Genomic DNA, 20,158 nt, shown 5'->3' with positions numbered 1-20,158 from the left:
ATGTACCAATTATATCCTTCATTATTCATATGTTTGTTTTTTTTATAATATTTTTTCTAATACTCTCTTATGCATATTATTGTTTTTTATAAAATTTTTATTTTTTTTATTTATATGAGTTTTTTTATTGTTATTGTTATTTCTTTTCTACATGGAATATTTTTTTATTTTGTATTATGATTCTATTAATCCTATTAGAGTACTAAAGAATATTGAAAATACTAAAAAAAATATTAAAATTTATTTAAATATTTAAAATAAAATTATAAAATAATATAAAATAATTATTTAAATTCATGTTCTTTTCTGTAATTTTTCACTTAAAAGTGATTTTGAATAATGTAATCCAAACAATATTTAGTTTACTATAATCCATTTTGAATAAAAATTGCCAAACATAAACCACGTTAACACTAACTCACTTTTGATCAAAATCAATTTTACAAAATCAATTTTATACAAACTTCAATTTGCAAACTGTAATCCAAACACACACAAAGTAGTTAGGGTTCAAATATGGTTTTCAATGTCTAGAAAAGAATCTACTTTGTTTTGTTCTTTTGTTTACTTGTGTAGGTGAATGATTTTGTGCATTACTTTTTGTATGATTTAAAAATGGCACTTCCAGGAATGAAGGAAGACAAGTGGGGAGATTTTTATGATTTTAAGTGAGGTTTTGGATGCCTCTCGGGGTATATAAATGAAGGCTGAAGAAGTTTGGATTTTACTGCCAATAAGTGATTGGTCAAATGCAGAGTATGGCTTGGTATTCGGTTTCACAACTTGGGGTATGTTCTTGTTACTTCAGGCTGCTTTTGTTTATTGTCTTTCACATACATGGACACAGACATATATACAAACAAACGATGAACGTATACCACCGTGTCTATGTATTAGTGTTTGTGTCTCATCAAAGAAACGCAGCATCATTTACTTGGAAGGTGGTGTGTGCAATAGAGAAAAAAGTGTGTTGATCTAATGTCAATCTGAATTTAAACCATTTTTCTTTTCTGTTAAAATGATGTTTGCACTTTTTTTTTTAAAAAAAATTGTTGTTTTATGGAACTTATTATTATTATAATATAATAATATGTCTGGAACTTTTGGAGATTATTTAGAATAACCTTGAGAAGTTGCTTATTGATTTTGATTTCTGTACTAACTTTTATTGAATTAGCCTTTCTTTTGCCCCCATTAAAACACGATATATGATGCATTGCTTCCTAAGGGTTGCTACTCAACCTCAACATAACAATTTGTAAAAATTTCAGAACAACTGAGTTCTGAAACGACTTTGGGTTGAGGAGGGATACACAGGGATAACTGCATTTGAATAGTGGCCATAAACAATGTACTGAACATATTATCTCTTTCCTTTTGACATTTCTAATTTCCAACACAACTCTTTAGTCCAAATGAAAACCATGATTATTCGATTTCTTTAGTAAACCTTAAATGAACAGTCCATGAGTTGCCATATAACAAAGAACCTAAATTTATTTTATTTAATATTTATTAATTATCGCTAAAATTAATAAATGTTAAATAAGATAAATTTGTATTGATTTTTTATGAAAAAGGTATAGAAAAACGTCATTTTTCAAATAACAAACAAATTTTGAATTAATTAGATATAATGTTTGTTAATGAACCTGAAATGCAACTCTTTGTTCGCATCTCTCATTGTTTACTTAACGTAATTAATTTTTTATTGTCTCCGTAGCATTACGGTTATATAAATAGAAGAATTGCAATGCATTGGTAAGGTAGGAAGGAAAACCAAAATGACTAGATCAGTTGTAAACTTAGTTCTCCTATCTGCCACAATTTTCATCTCAATTTTCTCTGCATCATCATCAGGTTCGGCTAGCCATGAAGATTTCCTTCAATGTTTTCAGTCCGGTCTAGGAGTTAACACCAACACAAGTTCAGGAATAGTCTTCACCAAAACCAGTTCTTCTTATGAACCTATCTTGGATGCTTCTATAAGAAACTCAAGATTCTTGGCCACTTCAGTCCCAAAACCAAATTTCATTGTCACTCCACACAACCTTTTCCACATCCAACTAGCACTGCGATGTTCCAAACACAGCAACCTCCAAGTCAGAGTTCGAAGCGGTGGCCATGACTATGAAGGCCTCTCTTATGTCTCTAATGTTCCATTCATCATCATTGACCTTTTCAACCTCAGGTCCATAACCATTAACATGGAAGACGAAACAGCGTGGGTTCAATCAGGTGCTACTCTGGGAGAACTCTACTACGCAATTGCGAATAGAAGCAAGGTCCATGGCTTCCCTGCTGGGAGTTGCGCTACAATTGGCATTGGAGGACACTTGAGTGGAGGTGGATTTGGCACCATCTTCAGGAAATATGGCCTAGCAGCTGACAATGTGATCGATGCGCAGATAATCAATGTTAATGGGACGATACTGAACAGAAGAGCAATGGGGGAAGATCTGTTTTGGGCCATAAGAGGTGGAGGAGGTTCAAGCTTTGGTGTTATCACAGCATGGAAGATCAAGCTTGTCCAAGTTCCATCAACAGTTACCATCTTTGAGGTTTCAAGGAATCTTGATGATGGTGGTTCTGAGATTTTCACCAAGTGGCAAACCGTTGCTCCAAAGCTTCCTGCAGAACTCTTTCTTCATGCAGTTCTTGGAGTTTCCAATTCAGCTTCTCGACTTGGTAATAAAACTGTGGTGTTTTCTTTCACGGGAATGTACCTTGGAACCGCAGAGAACCTCCTCCCTTTGATGCAGGAAAGTTTTGCAGAATTCGGATTGCAACGAAGCAACTTCACTGAGATGAGTTGGATTCAATCTGTTCTTTACTTTGCAGGTTTTTCAGTGGACCAGTCATTGGAGGTCTTGCTCAACAGGAACATAACATCATCAAGTTTCAAAACAAAATCTGATTATGTAACAGAACCGATTTCATCTACTGGTTTAGAAGGGTTATGGAAGATGCTGGTTTTGGAGGAGTCACAATTCATGATCCTGACACCATATGGTAGAATAATGAGTGAGATTCCAGAATCAGCAACTCCATTTTCTCACAGAAAGGGTATGTTATATTGAATCTAATATTCTGTTAGTTGGGATTCCAATGAAGATGCAACTAAGTACATAAAATGGATAAGAACACTCTATGATTACTTGGCGCTCTACTTGTCAAAGTTGCCAAGACGAGCATACTTGAATTACAGGGACCTTGATTTGGGCGTGAATGGTCCGAATACAAACTATGTTGAAGCACAATCTTGGGGCCTCAAATATTTCAACCAGAACTTTAAGCGGCTAGTAGAAGTGAAGGCTAGAATTGATCCTGAAAACTTTTTCAGGAATGAATAGAGCATTCCACCATTGTAGAGGTACCATCAGTGCCCACTAGAAAAAGAATATACAATAGATTAGTTACCCATAGTTATTTCATAATCATAAATAAATGGCATACCCTGTTTTGTTCCTTAATTGTTGGCATAGCAAAATAAAAATGATACTAAAACTACACAAGTTTGTTTGTTGACTGCAACCGGACAAAGAGATGTCAAATTATGATTTAAGAAAAATACAAGAGTAACATAACATAGCAACTGTTTTTGAAAAGTTGTCATTAGTTAAACCAGGCCTATATATTTTAAAGATTATAGTTCGACTTCATAACTTTTGCAAAGTATATACTTGTCTTCACGTAGCTTTGAATAAAAGCTTGCAAATTGTTTGAATAATAAATATTTAAAATCAATCTTATACAGCCGTCCTAATAATTGAGGTATGAACAGTTAATGCAACTACACAGCAGAGACTCAAATGTACCCAGTAAATTTAAAATGTCAATGAAAACACCTATTGGATAATTACACACAAACCTTAACACCCAACCAAGGTGTGTTTGGCAAACATGGTTGAGAGAGTAAAAGTGGTTTAAGTTTTTTGAACGCTATTTTTTTATGTTTGACTACTTTTCTTCGTTGAACGCAACACAGACATAATTTTACATCTCAAAAGTTGTTTACTTCAAGCAAAAAATAAAAATTATAACTTCTGCCTTCACTCAACGTAAGTTTAAGTTTGTTGCTGGTTAATATTGATTTTTTTCATAATTTGTTTATCACTTCTAATACTTTATTTCATATTTTGATTTTTATATGTTATTTTTAATTTTATAAATAAATATTAATTTTTATGGATTGACGTTGGAGTTTGAAAGAAAGTGATTTTGTAAAATTGATTTTGGGTAGAAGTGAGTTTATGTCCATATGATTTATGTTTGGCAATTTTATATTAAAATTGATTTTAATAAAATAAATATTGTTTGGATAATATTAGTTAAAATCACTTCTAAATAAATAATTAATTAATTTTAAGTATTTTTAATAATTTTATTTTTATTATTATTTTAAGTTCTAACTTTTTACTAATTATATTTTTATTATTATTATTTATTATTAATTTTTTATTTAATTTATCATCTCTAATAGAAACAATAATGCATATTATAAAAAATTAGAATAATAAACAATACACAAAAATTAGAATAATTATTTTAATATTTTTAATATTCTTTTATTTAGTATTATTTTGGATGATAAAATTTTATTCTTTATAACTCTATTATTATATATGATCAATCTTTTATTTATTTTGTCCTTTTTAATAAAATCAATAATACATATTATAACAAAATTACAATAAAAAATTTATAAAAAAATCAAAATATGAAAAAAAAAGTATTAAAAGTGATAAAAAAAATTATGGAAAAAACCAACAATGACCAGCAACAAATTTAAATGTACGTTGAGTGAACGCAGAACCTATAATTTTTTGCTTCAAGTGAACAGATTTTTGGAATGCAAATTCACTTCTATGTTTAGAGAAAAAAAGTTGTCAAACATAAAAAAAAAACAAACTTAAACGCACTTTTATTCTTTTCAAAGTAGTTGCCAAACACACTCATAGTCTTTAATAAGCCAAAATTTACATTAATATATTACAAGTAGTTAATACTCTTGAAATTGAAACTCACACGTATAGTAGGAACCCAATATGGAAGCTTTGGAAATAGTGATGCTTGATAGTATACGTCGGTGATACCTTCTTGGTAACAAAGGAGTCCAGTAAGGTCCTGGAGTATCATATTGTAAAAACGAATCTCTCCACTCAATGATTGGGTGCGAGCTCCTCTTCAGATGGCGCTATAAAAGAGAAGGCAGTTAATAGTTAATAATGCAGACCTCTTGATGTTCATATAATGGTGTCGCCAATGAGCAAGAATGAAGAGGAAAGCTCTTTTCAGGACCGCAGCGGTCTGAAACAAAGGGCAAATGCCCAACAATAATTTTCAGGTTTTTCATAACCTTGCTCTTCTTTTTTGGTCTTATGAATATTATCAGTTGAAATTTTAGAGGTCTGGCTCTAAATCCTTTCTCACTGTTATTAAAGATTTAAAACGTGAATTTGATGCAAAATTTTTCCTTCTCTTCAAAACTCACCTTAGTGGGGATCAAGGTCTGAAAGTCAGGAATAAATTGGAATTTAAGGGTTGTTTTATTGAAGATGCTGTTGGGCATTCTGGTGGTACTTAGGCTCTTTGGAATCCAAATATTTGGAAGGTTGATATTTTGGGTCATAATAAACAATATGTTCATTTACTGGTATCTTGTAATAATTCTGCTCCTTGACTTCTTACTGCTATATACGAAAGCCCCCAAAAGGTTAATAGAAAATTGCTTTGGAATAACTTGGGTCTTTTGTCGAAAAATACTAATCATCTCTGGAGCGTGATTGGCGACTTCAATTAGCAGCGAGCTATCGTTCCCCCCATTTCTTGACTCCGATGTCATTTCTGATTAAGACCAGGTCGTCTGGGATGAAGCTTCTTCGAATGACTTTCTTTTTGTATCTGTTTGTCATCCTTTGCTTCAACACTACTTCTCTTATCTGGGCTTGTTCTCAGACTTCAGGGAGTAGCTCGAGTTCTTCTTATGCCCCTGTATGTTGCCAACCTCATCGTAGAAGCTCACCTTTGGACTTTGCTCATTGATTTCAATTGGTATCATGGCTTCTATGCCATAAGCAAGTCGGAAGGATGTTTCTCCTGTGGCAGACCGAGGTGTAGTCCGATATGCCCATAGTACTTGAAGGAGTTCATCAGCCCAGGCTCCCTTCGCATCTTGCAACCTTTTCTTCAACCCGGCCAGTATAACCTTGTTGGCTGCCTCAACTTGCTGCCGACGTCTTCAGAGGCCCAGACTCCTGTTGAAGAGACTGCTCCGACCTCTCCTGCTGCAAACCCGAACTCCCTTCCAGTTGGTGACTCTAATCTTCCTTCCCATTAATTGATTTGAGCTACTTGGGGCCCGGCTTGTGGGCCCCTTTTTTGAACAATTTTCTATTTATTGTTTCGGTGGTTTGTTGTTGACTTTTTTCGGCATTTTTGGTCATTAACAAAAATTTATTTTTGTTTTATTGAGATCGCCCTTTTTTGGATAAGGGTTTTAAGATATATTTGGCATGTGCATGCTTTCTGCGATTTTCTTTTGTTATGTTTTTTATGAAAAACCCCGCAAAAATCAGGCTGTGATTTTGACAACAGCCTTTGCCTTTGAATGATTTTTTTTCTTATCTCCTTTGTATTCCTCATATTCAATTTTTGCTTATTGAATTTCTGTAACTTAGGTTATTTCTGCGATGCATTTTATTTTTCTCGGATTTTTCGACTAGATAGTCGTTCCTGGTTTTTGGATACCGAGTTATCATTTGGTCGAATATGTAGGTCGGGTATGGGATTTTCACGTTTTTTCGAGTTTAAGTCGGCGCGTTTCGTAAAATGATAATAATAATGGAATTTATAAAGAGATATAATGAAAAGATCTTTATTGATTGATGAATGTACTTTTTGCTACTAGGAAAATTTTAAGGACTTATTTTCCCCTAGCCTCCACTTTGATGCCTCGTTAAAACCCCCTTCAGGAAAACACTTTTTTGGAAAAAAACCGTGAAGTCGGGAAAAAGAGTACACCAGGGAGTGAAATTCGCTTTTAACTATAGTACATTTTCATGTTACAAGCATGCCACGACCTTGGTAGCTCGGTACCGCTCAAGTCGGTTACCTTGTAGCATCCCCTTCCTAAGACTTCACTTATCTTATATGGCCCTTTTCAATTAGCAGCGAGCTTTTGTTCCCCCCATTTGTTGACTCCGACGTCATTTTTTATTAAGACCAGGTCGTCTGGGACGAAACTTCTTCGAATGACTTTCTTTTTGTATCTGTTTGTCATCTTTTGCTTCAATGCTGCTTCTCTTATCTGGGCTTGTTCCTGGACTTCAGGGAGTAACTTGAGCTCTTCTTTAAGCCCCTGTACGTTGCCAACCTCATCGTAGAAGCTCACCCTTGGACTTTGCTCATTGATTTCAATTGGTATTATGGCTTCTATGCCATGAGCAAGTCGGAAGGGTGTTTCTCCTGTGGCAGACTGAGGTGTAGTCCGATATGCCCATAGTACTTGAGGGAGTTCTTCAGCACAGGCTCCCTTTGCATCTTGCAACCTTTTCTTCAACCCGGCCAGTATAACCTTGTGACGAAGGTACTTTTTGCTACTAGGAAAATTTTAGAGACTTATTTTCCCCTAGCCTCCACTTTGATGCCTCGTTAAAATTCCCTTCATGAAAACCCTTTTTTGGGAAAAAACCGTGAAGCTGGAAAAAAGAGTACATCAGAAAGTGAAGTTCGCTTTTAACTATAGTACCTTTTCATGTTACAAGCATGCCACGACCTTGGTAGCTCGGTACCGCTCAAGTCAGTTACCTTGTAGTATCCATTTCCTAAGACTTCACTTATCTTATATGGACCATTTCAATTAGCAGCGAGCTTTTGTTCCCCCCATTTGTTGACTCCGATGTCATTTCTGATTAAGACCAGGTCGTCTGGGACAAAGCATCTTTGAATGACTTTCTTTTTGTATCTGTTTGTCATCCTTTGCTTCAACGCTGCTTCTCTTATCTGGGCTTGTTCTCGGACTTCAGGGAGTAGCTCGAGCTCTTCTTTATGCCCCTATACGTTGCAAACCTCATCGAAGAAGCTCACCCTTGGACTTTGCTCATTGATTTCAACTAGTATCATGGCTTCTATGCCATAAGCAAGTCGGAAGGGTGTTTCTCTTGTGGCAGACTGAGGTGTAGTCCGATATGCCCATAGTACTTGAGGGAGTTCTTCAGCCCAGGCTCCACTTTGATGCCTCGTTAAAACCCCCTTCAGGAAAACCCTTTTTTGGGAAAAAACCGTGAAGTCGGGAAAAAGAGTACATCAGGGAGTGAAGTTCGCTTTTAACTATAGTACCTTTTCATGTTACAAGCATGCCACGACCTTGGTGGCTCGGTAGCGCTCAAGTCGGTTAACTTGTAGTATCCCTTTCCTAAGACTTCACTTATCTTATATGGCCCTTTTCAATTAGCAGCGAGCTGTCGTTCCCCCCATTTCTTGACTCCGATGTCATTTCTGATTAAGACCTGGTCGTCTGGGACAAAGCTTCTTCGAATGACTTTCTTTTTGTATCTATTTGTCATCCTTTGCTTCAACGCTGCTTCTCTTATCTGGGCTTGTTCTCGAACTTCAGGGAGTAGCTCGAGCTCTTCTTTATGCCCCTGTACGTTGCCAACCTCATCGTAGAAGCTCACCCTTGGACTTTGCTCATTGATTTCAATTGGTATCATGGGTTCTATGCCATAAGCAAGTCGGAAGAGTGTTTCTCCTGTGGCAGACTGATGTGTTGTCCGATATGTCCATAGTACTTGAGGGAGTTCTTCAACCCAGGCTCCACTTTGATGCCTCGTTAAAACCCCCTTCAAGAAAACTCTTTTTTGGAAAAAAACCGTGAAGTCGGGAAAAAGAGTACATCAGGGAGTGAAGTTCGCTTTTAACTATAGTACCTTTTCATGTTACAAGCATGCCACGACCTTGGTTGCTCGGTACCGCTCAAGTCGGTTACCTTATAGTATGCCTTTCCTAAGACTTCACTTATCTTATATGGCCTTTTCAATTAGAAGCGAGCTTTTGTTCCCCCCCATTTGTTGACTCCGATGTCATTTCTGATTAAGAACAGGTCGTCTGTGACGAAGCTTATTCGAATGACATTCTTTTTGTATTTGTTTGTCATCCTTTGCTAAAACGCGGCTTCTCTTGTCTGGGCTTGTTCTCGGACTTCAGGGAGTAGCTCGAGCTCCACTTTATGCCCCTGTACGTTGCCAACCTCATCGTAGAAGCTTACCCTTGGATTTTGCTCATTGATTTCAATTGGTATCATGGCTTCTATGCCATAAGCAAGTCGGAAGGGTGTTTCTCCTGTGACAGACTGAGGTGTAGTCCGATATGCCTATAGTACTTGAGAGAGTTCTTCAACCCAGGCTCTACTTTGATGCCTCGTTAAAACCCTCTTCAGGAAAACCCTTTTTTGGGAAAAAACCGTGAAGTCGGGAAAAAGAGTACATCAGGGAGTGAAGTTCGCTTTTAACTATAGTACCTTTTCATGTTACAAGCATGCCACGACCTTCGTAGCTCGGTACCGTTCAAGTCGGTTACTTTGTAGTATGCATTTCCTAAGAATTCACTTATGTTATATTGCCCTTTTCAATTAGCAGCGAGCTTTCGTTCCCCCCATTTGTTGACTCCGATGTCATTTCTGATTAAGACCAGGTCGTCTGGGACAAAGCTTCTTCGGATGACTTTTTTTTTGTATCTGTTTGTCATCCTTTGCTTCAACGCTGCTTCTCTTATCTGTGCTTGTTCTCGGACTTGAGGGAGTAACTCAAGCTCTTCTTTATACCCCTGTACGTTGCCAACCTCATCGTAGAAGCTCACCCTTGGACTTTGCTCATTGATTTCAATTGGTATCATGGCTTCTATGCCATAAGCAAGTCGGAAGGATATTTCTCCTGTGGCAGACTGAGGTGTAGTCCGATATACCCATAGTACTTGCGGGAGTTCTTCAGCACAGGCTCCACTTTAATGCCTCGTTAAAATCCCCTTCAAGAAAACCCTTTCTTGGGAAAAAACCGTGAAGTCGGGAAAAAGAGTACATCAGGGAGTGAAGCTCGCTTTTAACTATAGTACATTTTCATGTTACAAACATGCCACGACCTTGGTAGCTCGGTACCGTTCAAGTCGGTTACTTTGTAGTATGCCTTTCCTAAGACATCACTTATCTTATATTGCCCTTTTCAATTAGCAGCGAGCTTTCGTTCCCCCCATTTGTTGACTCGATGTCATTTTTGATTAAGCCCAGGTCGTCTGGGACGAAGCTTCTTCGGATGACTTTCTTTTTGTTTTTGTTTGTCATCCTTTGCTTCAACACTGTTTCTCTTATCTGGGCTTGTTCTCGGACTTCAGGGAGTAACTCGAGCTCTTCTTTATACCCCTGTACGTTATTTGAAAAAGCCTTCTTATCTGGGCAGGCTGTGTCTTGTCTAAGTTGTTTTTGGATTTTTCAAAGACTTGAGTCAGCTTGTGCCTTCGCTTTTGATGGCTTTCTTTTTTCTCTTTTTGGTATTCCTTATGGATTCGAATTTTCTTATTTGAATCATTCCTAACTTAGGTTATTTTCGCGATACATTTCAATTCTTCTCGGTTTTTCCAACTTGTTAGTCAATATATTTCCGAGTTATTATGATATGTTTTTATGACCTCTTTACACCGACTCGTACCTCGTCGTTTTATCCTGACAACCACTTAGGTCGGTCATGGGGTTTTCACATTTTGTTGAGCTTAAGTTCGGTGCGTTTCATAGAAAAATGGTGATAACTTAATGAAATTTACAAAGAGATGTAGGAAAAGACCTTTATTTATTAGGCAAAAGGTACTTTTTGCTACTAAGACTTGAGGGAGTTCTTCAGCCCAGGCTCCACTTTGATGCCTCGTTAAAACCCCCTTCAGGAAAATTCTTTTTTGGAAAAAAACCGTGAAGTCGGGAAAAAGAGTAAAACTCTTCCTGGCCTTTTATGGCCGTTAACAAAAAATGCGTTTAATTTCTACCCTTTTTTTGGATAAGGGGTTTAAGATTGATTTGGCGTGTTCATGCTTTCTGCAAATTTTCATTAGGTTTTTCTTAAAACAAAACCCCCCTTTTGATATTTTCATCTTTGAAAAAGCCTTCTTATCTGGGCAGGCTGTGTCTTGTCTAAGTTGTTTTTGGATTTTTCAAAGACTTGAGTCAGCTTGTGCCTTCGCTTTTGATGGCTTTCTTTTTTCTCTTTTTGGTATTCCTTATGGATTCGAATTTTCTTATTTGAATCATTCCTAACTTAGGTTATTTTCGCGATACATTTCAATTCTTCTCGGTTTTTCCAACTTGTTAGTCAATATATTTCCGAGTTATTATGATATGTTTTTATGACCTCTTTACACCGACTCGTACCTCGTCGTTTTATCCTGACAACCACTTAGGTCGGTCATGGGGTTTTCACATTTTGTTGAGCTTAAGTTCGGTGCGTTTCATAGAAAAATGGTGATAACTTAATGAAATTTACAAAGAGATGTAGGAAAAGACCTTTATTTATTAGGCAAAAGGTACTTTTTGCTACTAAGGGTTTAAAAATTGTTGCCCTTTAGTCTCCACTTTGATGCCTCGTTAAAACCCCCTTCAGGAAAACCTTTTTTTGGGAAAAAACCAAGAAGTCGGGAAAAAGAGTACATCAGGGAGTGAAGTTCGCTTTTAACTATAGTACCTTTTCATGTTACAAGCATGCCACGACCTTGGTAGCTCGGTACCGTTCAAGTCGGTTACTTTGTAGTATGCCTTTCCTAAGACTTCACTTATCTTATATTGCCCTTTTCAATTAGCAGCGAGCTTTCATTCCCCCCATTTGTTGACTCCGATGTCATTTCTGATTAAGACCAGGTCGTCTAGGACAAAGCTTCTTCGGATGACTTTCTTTTTGTATCTGTTTGTCATCCTTTTCTTCAACGCTGCTTCTCTTATCTGGGCTTGTTCTCGGACTTCAGGGAGTAACTCGAGCTCTTCTTTATACCCCTGTACGTTGCCAACCTCATCGTAGAAGCTCACCCTTGGACTTTGCTCATTGATTTCAATTGGTATCATGGCTTCTATGCCATAAGCAAGTCGGAAGGATGTTTCTCCTGTGGCAGAGTGAGGTGTAGTCCGATATACCCATAGTACTTGAGGGAGTTCTTCAGCACAGGCTCCACTTTGATGCCTCGTTAAAACCCCCTTCAAGAAAACCCTTTTTTGGGAAAAAACCGTGAAGTCGGGAAAAAGAGTACATCAGGGAGTGAAGTTCGCTTTTAACTATAGTACATTTTCATGTTACAAGCATGCCACGACCTTGGTAGCTCGGTACCGTTCAAGTCGGTTACTTTGTAGTATGCCTTTCCTAAGACATCACTTATCTTATATTGCCCTTTTCAATTAGCAGCGAGCTTTCGTTCCCCCCATTTGTTGACTCCAATGTCATTTCTGATTAAAACCAGGTCGTTTGGGACGAAACTTCTTCGAATGACTTTCTTTTTGTATCTGTTTGTCATCCTTTGCTCCAACGCTGCTTCTCTTATCTGGGCTTGTTCTCGGACTTCAGGGAGTAACTCGAGCTCTTCTTTATACCCCTGTACGTTGCCAACCTCATCGTAGAAGCTCACCCTTGGACTTTGCTCATTGATTTCAATTGGTATCATGGCTTCTATGCCATAAGCAAGTCGGAAGGATGTTTCTCCTGTGGCAGAGTGAGGTGTAGTCCGATATACCCATAGTACTTGAGGGAGTTCTTCAGCCCAGGCTCCACTTTGATGCCTCGTTAAAACCCCCTTCAGGAAAATTCTTTTTTGGAAAAAAACCGTGAAGTCGGGAAAAAGAGTAAATCAGGGAGTGAAGTTCGCTTTTAACTATAGTACCTTTTCATGTTACAAGCATGCCACGACCTTGGTAGCTCGGTACCGTTCAAGTCGGTTACTTTGTAGTATGCCTTTCCTAAGACTTCACTTATGTTATATTGCCCTTTTCAATTAGCAGCGAGCTTTCGTTCCCCCCATTTGTTGACTCCGATGTCATTTCTGATTAAGCCCAGGTCGTCTGGGACGAAGCTTCTTCGGATGACTTTCTTTTTGTTTCTGTTTGTCATCCTTTGCTTCAACGCTGCTTCTCTTATCTGGGCTTGTTCTCGGACTTCAGGGAGTAACTCGAGCTCTTCTTTATACCCATGTACGTTGCCAACCTCATCGTAGAAGCTCACCCTTGGACTTTGCTCATTGATTTCAATTGGTATCATGGCTTCTATGCCATAAGCAAGTCGGAAGGATGTTTCTCCTGTGGCAGAGTGAGGTGTAGTCCGATATACCCATAGTACTTGAGGGAGTTCTTCAGCCCAGGCTCCACTTTGATGCCTCGTTAAAACCCCCTTCAGGAAAACCTTTTTTTGGGAAAAAACCGTGAAGTCGGGAAAAAGAGTACATCAGGGAGTGAAGTTCGCTTTTAACTATAGTACCTTTTCATGTTACAAGCATGCCACGACCTTGGTAGCTCGGTACCGTTCAAGTCGGTTACTTTGTAGTATGCCTTTCCTAAGACTTCACTTATCTTATATTGCCCTTTTCAATTAGCAGCGAGCTTTCGTTCCCCCCATTTGTTGACTCCGATGTCATTTCTGATTAAGCCCAGGTCGTCTGGGACGAAGCTTCTTCGGATGACTTTCTTTTTGTATCTGTTTGTCATCCTTTGCTTCAACGCTGCTTCTCTTATCTGGGCTTGTTCTCGGACTTCAGGGAGTAACTCGAGCTCTTCTTTATACCCCTGTACGTTGCCAACCTCATCGTAGAAGCTCACCCTTGGACTTTGCTCATTGATTTCAATTGGTATCATGGCTTCTATGCCATAAGCAAGTCGGAAGGATGTTTCTCCTGTGGCAGAGTGAGGTGTAGTCCGATATACCCATAGTACTTGAGGGAGTTCTTCAGCACAGGCTCCACTTTGATGCCTCGTTAAAACCCCCTTCAAGAAAACCCTTTTTTGGGAAAAAACCGTGAAGTCGGAAAAAAGAGTACATTAGGGAGTGAAGTTCGCTTTTAACTATAGTACCTTTTCATGTTACAAGCATGCCACGACCTTGGTAGCTCGGTACCGTTCAAGTCGGTTACTTTGTAGTATGCCTTTCCTAAGACATCACTTATCTTATATTGCCCTTTTCAATTAGCAGCGAGCTTTCTTTCCCCCCATTTGTTGACTCCGATGTCATTTCTCATTAAGACCAGGTCGTCTAGGACAAAGCTTCTTCGAATGACTTTCTTTTTGTATCTGTTTGTCATCCTTTGCTTCAACGCTGCTTCTCTTATCTGGGCTTGTTCTCGGACTTCAGGGAGTAACTCGAGCTCTTCTTTATACCCCTGTACGTTGCCAACCTCATCGTAGAAGCTCACCCTTGGACTTTGCTCATTGATTTCAATTAGTATCATGGCTTCTATGCCATAAGCAAGTCGGAAGGATGTTTCTCCTGTGGCAAAGTGAGGTGTAGTCCGATATACCCATAGTACTTGAGGGAGTTCTTCAGCCCAGGCTCCACTTTGATGCCTCGTTAAAACCCCCTTCAGGAAAACCTTTTTTTGGGAAAAAACCGTGAAGTCGGGAAAAAGAGTACATCAGGGAGTGAAGTTCGCTTTTAACTATAGTACCTTTTCATGTTACAAGCATGCCACGACCTTGGTAGCTCGGTACCGTTCAAGTCGGTTACTTTGTAGTATGCCTTTCCTAAGACTTCACTTATCTTATATTGCCCTTTTCAATTAGCAGCGAGCTTTCGTTCCCCCCATTTGTTGACTCCGATGTCATTTCTGATTAAGACCAGGTCGTCTGAGACAAAGCTTCTTCGAATGACTTTCTTTTTGTATCTGTTTGTCATCCTTTGCTTCAACGCTGCTTCTCTTATCTGGGCTTGTTCTCGGACTTCAGGGAGTAACTCGAGCTCTTCTTTATACCCCTGTACGTTGCCAACCTCATCGTAGAAGCTCACCCTTGGACTTTGCTCATTGATTTCAATTGGTATCATGGCTTCTATGCCATAAGCAAGTCGGAAGGATGTTTCTCCTGTGGCAGAGTGAGGTGTAGTCCGATATACCCATAGTACTTGAGGGAGTTCTTCAGCACAGGCTCCACTTTGATGCCTCGTTAAAACCCCCTTCAAGAAAACCCTTTTTTGGGAAAAAACCGTGAAGTCGGAAAAAAGAGTACATTAGGGAGTGAAGTTCGCTTTTAACTATAGTACCTTTTCATGTTACAAGCATGCCACGACCTTGGTAGCTCGGTACCGTTCAAGTCGGTTACTTTGTAGTATGCCTTTCCTAAGACTTCACTTATGTTATATTGCCCTTTTCAATTAGCAGCGAGCTTTCGTTCCCCCCATTTGTTGACTCCGATGTCATTTCTGATTAAGCCCAGGTCGTCTGGGAAGAAGCTTCTTCGGATGACTTTCTTTTTGTTTCTGTTTGTCTTCCTTTGCTTCAACGCTGCTTCTCTTATCTGGGCTTGTTCTCGGACTTCAGGGAGTAACTCAAGCTCTTCTTTATACCCCTGTACGTTGCCAACCTCATCGTAGAAGCTCACCCTTGGACTTTGCTCATTGATTTCAATTGGTATCATGGCTTCTATGCCATAAGCAAGTCGGAAGGATGTTTCTCCTGTGGCAGAGTGAGGTGTAGTCCGATATACCCATAGTACTTGAGGGAGCTCTTCAGCACAGGCTCCACTTTGATGCCTCGTTAAAACCCCCTTCAAGAAAACCCTTTTTTGGGAAAAAACCGTGAAGTCGGGAAAAAGAGTACATCAGGGAGTGAAGTTCGCTTTTAACTATAGTACCTTTTCATGTTACAAGCATGCCACGACCTTGGTAGCTCGGTACCGTTCAAGTCGGTTACTTTGTAGTATGCCTTTCCTAAGACATCACTTATCTTATATTGCCCTTTTCAATTAGCAGCGAGCTTTCGTTCCCCCCATTTGTTGACTCCGATGTCATTTTTGATTTAGCCCAGGTCGTCTGGAACAAAGCTTCTTCGGATGACTTTCTTTTTGTTTTTGTTTTTCATCCTTTGCTTCAACACTGCTTCTCTTATCTGGGCTTGTTCTCGGACTTCAGGGAGTAACTCGAGCTCTTCTTTATACCCCTGTACGTTGCCAACCTCATCGTAGAAGCTCACCCTTGGACTGTGCTCATTAATTTCAATTGGTATCATGGCTTCTATGCCATAAGCAAGTCGGAAGGATGTTTCTCCTGTGGCAGAGTGAGGTGTAGTCCGATATACCCATAGTACTTGAGGGAGTTCTTCAGCCCAGGCTCCACTTTGATGCCTCGTTAAAACCCCCTTCAGGAAAACCCTTTTTTGGGAAAAAACCGTGAAGTCGGAAAAAAGAGTACATTAGGGAGTGAAGTTCGCTTTTAACTATAGTACATTTTCATGTTACAAGCATGCCACGACCTTGGTTCATCGTCACGCCACTATTTAGATCATAAAATCTATCATTTTAGATTAATTGGATCGTGAACATCAGGCTACCTTCTTCTCGTATCATAAAAGCAATATTTACCATCCTCCTTAATTTCGTTGATTTAAAATTGGGTCCAAGTACATCGTCTCTTAGTCTTTGAGATCATAAAAGCTAACTTTTGAATCAATTTGTTTAAGTACATCATGCCATCTTCTTCTCATATCATAAAAGCAATATATACCATCTTTCTTTATTTCGTATTCGGTCAAGTATGTCATTTCTCAAATTTTGAGATCATAAAAGCTATCATTTTTTATCAAAAGCAATGTATACCGTCTTTATTTATTTTAAATTGGGTTCAAGTATGTCATCGCTAAATCTTTAAGATCATAAAGCTATTTTTTTAGATCAATTGGGTCAAGTACATCATTCCAGCTTCTTCTCGTATCATAAAAACAATACCATCCTCCTTTACTTCAAATTGTTATGCCATATCTCAATCTTTGAGATCATAAAAGCTATCGTTTTGGATCAATTGGGTCAAGTACATCATGCCACCGTGTTCTCATATTATAAAAGCAACGTATACCATTCTCCTTTATTTCAAATTGGGTCCAAGTATGTTAGATCTCAATTTTTGAGATCTTTAAAGCTATCGATTTGGATCAATTAGATCAAGTACATCACCCGCCTTCTCATATCATAAAAGCAACATATACCATCTTCCTTTATTTCAAATTGGGTCCAAATATGTCATATCTCAATCTTTGAGATCATAAAAACTATTTTTTTAGATCAATCGGATTACATACATCATGCCACATTCTTTTCATATCATAAAAGCAACGTATACCATCCTCCTTTATTTCAAATTGGGTCCAAAAATGTCATATCTCAATTTTTAAGATCATAAATTGGGTCCATCATTCATCCTCCTTTTTTTTCCGGACTTGAAATCGTCTATGTAATTGCAACAAAGTTCTACATAGACCGTGTTATGAATGACATGCATACCATGCTTCTTAGTATAGCATTTCTTTTAACATATTCAAAAGAGTCATGAATATAATCCCACTGTTCTACCATGCTCGTAAGATCAACCATTATGCTTATCTCAAAAATGATTCTAGCCACATTGATATCCATCATTCTTTCCAAATTCCAATGTGGAAATAAATTTTTATGAATGACTTTTTAAAGGAGCAAAACATTTTTATTTAATATGCACAGAAAATGAATAATGAGAAATCATGACTAAAGTAAAAAAAGAAAAAAAGAAAAAAAGAAACTGCACCAACCTCAAGAGTCAGGATGCCTTCAGTATTGGGTCTCCAACAAGTCTAACTAGATAGCTAGCGTCCATCAATCTTTGTACCTTAAACCAAGAAGCAAAAACAAAAGCTCAATTTTACTCCTCCATCTACATACAGACTGGTCTCTAAAATGCATTGTCCAACTTAAATTATACTAGTTGAAAGTATACCTCTCCAGAGGTTATAATTGTAGGTTTACTCTTGAAATAATAATTGAACCTGAGTATTTTCGAAAGAAAATTTCCAATCATAGGAAGCCATGTCATATCCAATTTTTGCCAAATTTTGAATTAACACTGACCAAAGAGCAAAGTTATCCGCAGCAACAAGCCCAGGCACTGCCCTTACTCTAATGACTAGTGGATCCATTCCAATTTCATTATGTAGCGATAGCAGAGGCCTGAATTCCACAGCACAAAAAAAAAAAAAAGAATTGCTTATTATAGTGTACAGAAAACAATCACAGCTTCAACTAGAATTAAAAGTAGGACATGTCAAATTGCCAAAAACACCATCTAAGGGTGATTGCAACATTATTGTAAAAATATAAAAGAGAGTCCGGCAATCAATAATACCAAAAAAACTTTTTGCATTGTTGGCCTAATAGCACAAGAGTAGCAGGTTCCACTTCCACCTGTTCATGGGTAGCATGTAAGACAAGAAAATGAAAGAAAATTACATGTTGACAATCAGTAATGTACTTATTGCAATGAAAAACATGTTAATAACACAACTAGCAAATTACTTTATCACCTGAGAATCACCAGAGTAAATTCATTATGCTGACTCTACTAAATTGACAATATACGTGTAATAAGGCTTGACCATCCCCAATTCTATTCAGTAACTGCAGTATATACAAGAATTCTTTTAGCACCATGCAAAATCAAAGCGACCCCCTCCCGCATATTTTCTTTTTTTTATCCAATTTTTAAAACATTAAAAATAATACCCATTGCTTAATTTCAAAACATCAAAGCTTGAACTTGTCTTGTAAGGATAACAAAGCAAAACCAAAGAAACCCTAAAATAGAAAGTAGAAAGATCTTGATTCTTGAATCTTGAGGCATTGCCACTGACTCACTAATAGTGCAGTGGAAAAGTTTCTTTTTCTTAGAAAAAAAAAAAGAGTCCTATTCGAACGTGCAAACAAAGAAAAGAAAGATACCATCTTGATCCTCTTCCTCGTTTTTCTGATTGTGAAAAGGAACCAAGATTTCCAAAAGAGTTATGAACTTTTACAATTGTGAAAGGAAAAGAAAACAGAAAAGGGGGAGAAAGATAGAGTGACGAGTGAAGAGTAATTGACCTTGAAATCCTTGAGGAGGCGAGAGAGGTGATGCAGTGTTTGTTCTTTCACTACATGGATAGCTTCTTCTCTGCCACCGTTCTGCTTCACATTACCAATGGCATCACGAAATGCATAGAAAAAAGAACCCTAGTGGCAATGTTCTCGTTTCTTTCACCCGCAACATAATGCAGCTACGATATGCTTATGGCAATGCATGAAGAACAGGAGACCGAAAATTCAGAGAAAGCATAAATCAGAAAAGGATGATGAAAATTGAAAACAGAAAATTCACAGTCGAATAAGACTTCAGAAAGGGATGATGAAAATTGAAAACAGAAAATTCACACTCGAATAAGACTCACAAACGAGGCATATTTATAGGTTTAGGTAGGCTTACCATTGACGCTAACCAAAAACGCTACTTTTGTGACAAAAATTAAATTTCTTTGGCCCAACCTGACCCATTTTAGAACCCAAAAAAAAAAAAGCTAAGCTAACTGACGATAATAATAATAATAATGCTTGATCAACCTTTTATTTCTGCAAATATGGTCAATTTTAGGTTTGATTCTTATACATAAAGAGTTTGATTTAGGTCCAAATATATTTCAATAACTTTTTCAATAGACACACACACAAAAATATATTTCAGTAACCATTTATTTTATGTTTTTCTCGTAGTTTTGTTAATATTTTTTATTATGTATATCTATAAACAAATAAAAAATACCTTTTACTATTTATAATATTCAAACTCATAATTGTTTGACTAATTTTATTTTTTTAATCTTTTATATATTCAGATAAATAAAAGGTTAAATATACTATCATTTTATTAGTGTTATGATTTTTTATAAATAGTTTTGTATTTTTATGTTAGATTTATTATAAGAAAATGTATTCTAATTTTACCATCTAATGAAACATATTTTAATAGATAAAATTTAAATTTTGTTAAATTATTTAAAAACTACAAACTACTAGTTTTATTAGTTCTTACTTCTGAGTTCTTACAAACATAGGAATAGGACAAACAGACTTTTTTTATTGGTCGGTGCTATAGCGTGTTTTTTATTT

The 20,158-nt window shown here is 37.3% G+C and overlaps 1 protein-coding gene and 2 long non-coding RNA genes across 8 annotated transcripts in view; 1 reads left to right on the top strand and 2 right to left on the bottom strand.

Annotated features, from left to right (window-relative positions):
* The first annotated feature begins 522 nt into the window (after positions 1 to 522).
* Positions 523 to 20,158, top strand: part of LOC107481588 (berberine bridge enzyme-like 26) — a 64,352-nt gene continuing 44,716 nt past the window's right edge. The window contains exons 1-2 of one of the 2 annotated variants that reach the window (XM_052258145.1): positions 523 to 788; positions 1,861 to 3,452. In XM_052258145.1, the coding sequence (XP_052114105.1) occupies positions 701 to 788; positions 1,861 to 3,080 (1,308 nt within the window). In that variant the 5' untranslated portion in view covers positions 523 to 700 and the 3' untranslated portion in view covers positions 3,081 to 3,452. Of the gene's footprint in view, positions 789 to 1,860; positions 3,453 to 20,158 lie in introns of those variants that run through there. The other variant, XM_016101857.3, reaches the window with a different exon arrangement.
* LOC110279556 (uncharacterized) lies at positions 4,994 to 19,365 on the bottom strand. 4 transcript variants are annotated; one of them, XR_008006632.1, is made up of 5 exons: positions 19,100 to 19,365; positions 18,544 to 18,637; positions 18,366 to 18,424; positions 17,776 to 18,190; positions 4,994 to 5,197 (listed from the first exon to the last, which is right to left on the bottom strand). It is a non-coding gene; the product is annotated as an uncharacterized LOC110279556 (long non-coding RNA). The 4 variants fall into 4 exon arrangements; XR_008006631.1 differs by lacking the exon at positions 4,994 to 5,197 and having other exon boundaries at positions 17,210 to 17,852; positions 17,961 to 18,190; XR_008006629.1 differs by lacking the exon at positions 4,994 to 5,197 and having other exon boundaries at positions 17,210 to 18,190.
* On the bottom strand, positions 13,109 to 16,671 carry LOC127745441 (uncharacterized). 2 transcript variants are annotated; one of them, XR_008006628.1, is made up of 4 exons: positions 16,441 to 16,468; positions 15,581 to 15,850; positions 14,006 to 14,400; positions 13,109 to 13,415 (listed from the first exon to the last, which is right to left on the bottom strand). It is a non-coding gene; the product is annotated as an uncharacterized LOC127745441 (long non-coding RNA). The 2 variants fall into 2 exon arrangements; XR_008006627.1 differs by having other exon boundaries at positions 15,581 to 16,671.

The sequence above is a fragment of the Arachis duranensis genome, chromosome 3 (assembly GCF_000817695.3).
Source record: "Arachis duranensis cultivar V14167 chromosome 3, aradu.V14167.gnm2.J7QH, whole genome shotgun sequence".
Taxonomy (NCBI): Eukaryota; Viridiplantae; Streptophyta; class Magnoliopsida; order Fabales; family Fabaceae; genus Arachis; species Arachis duranensis.
The sequence above is the reverse complement of the archived record's forward strand: the minus strand, read 5'-3'. Positions and strand labels throughout refer to the sequence as shown.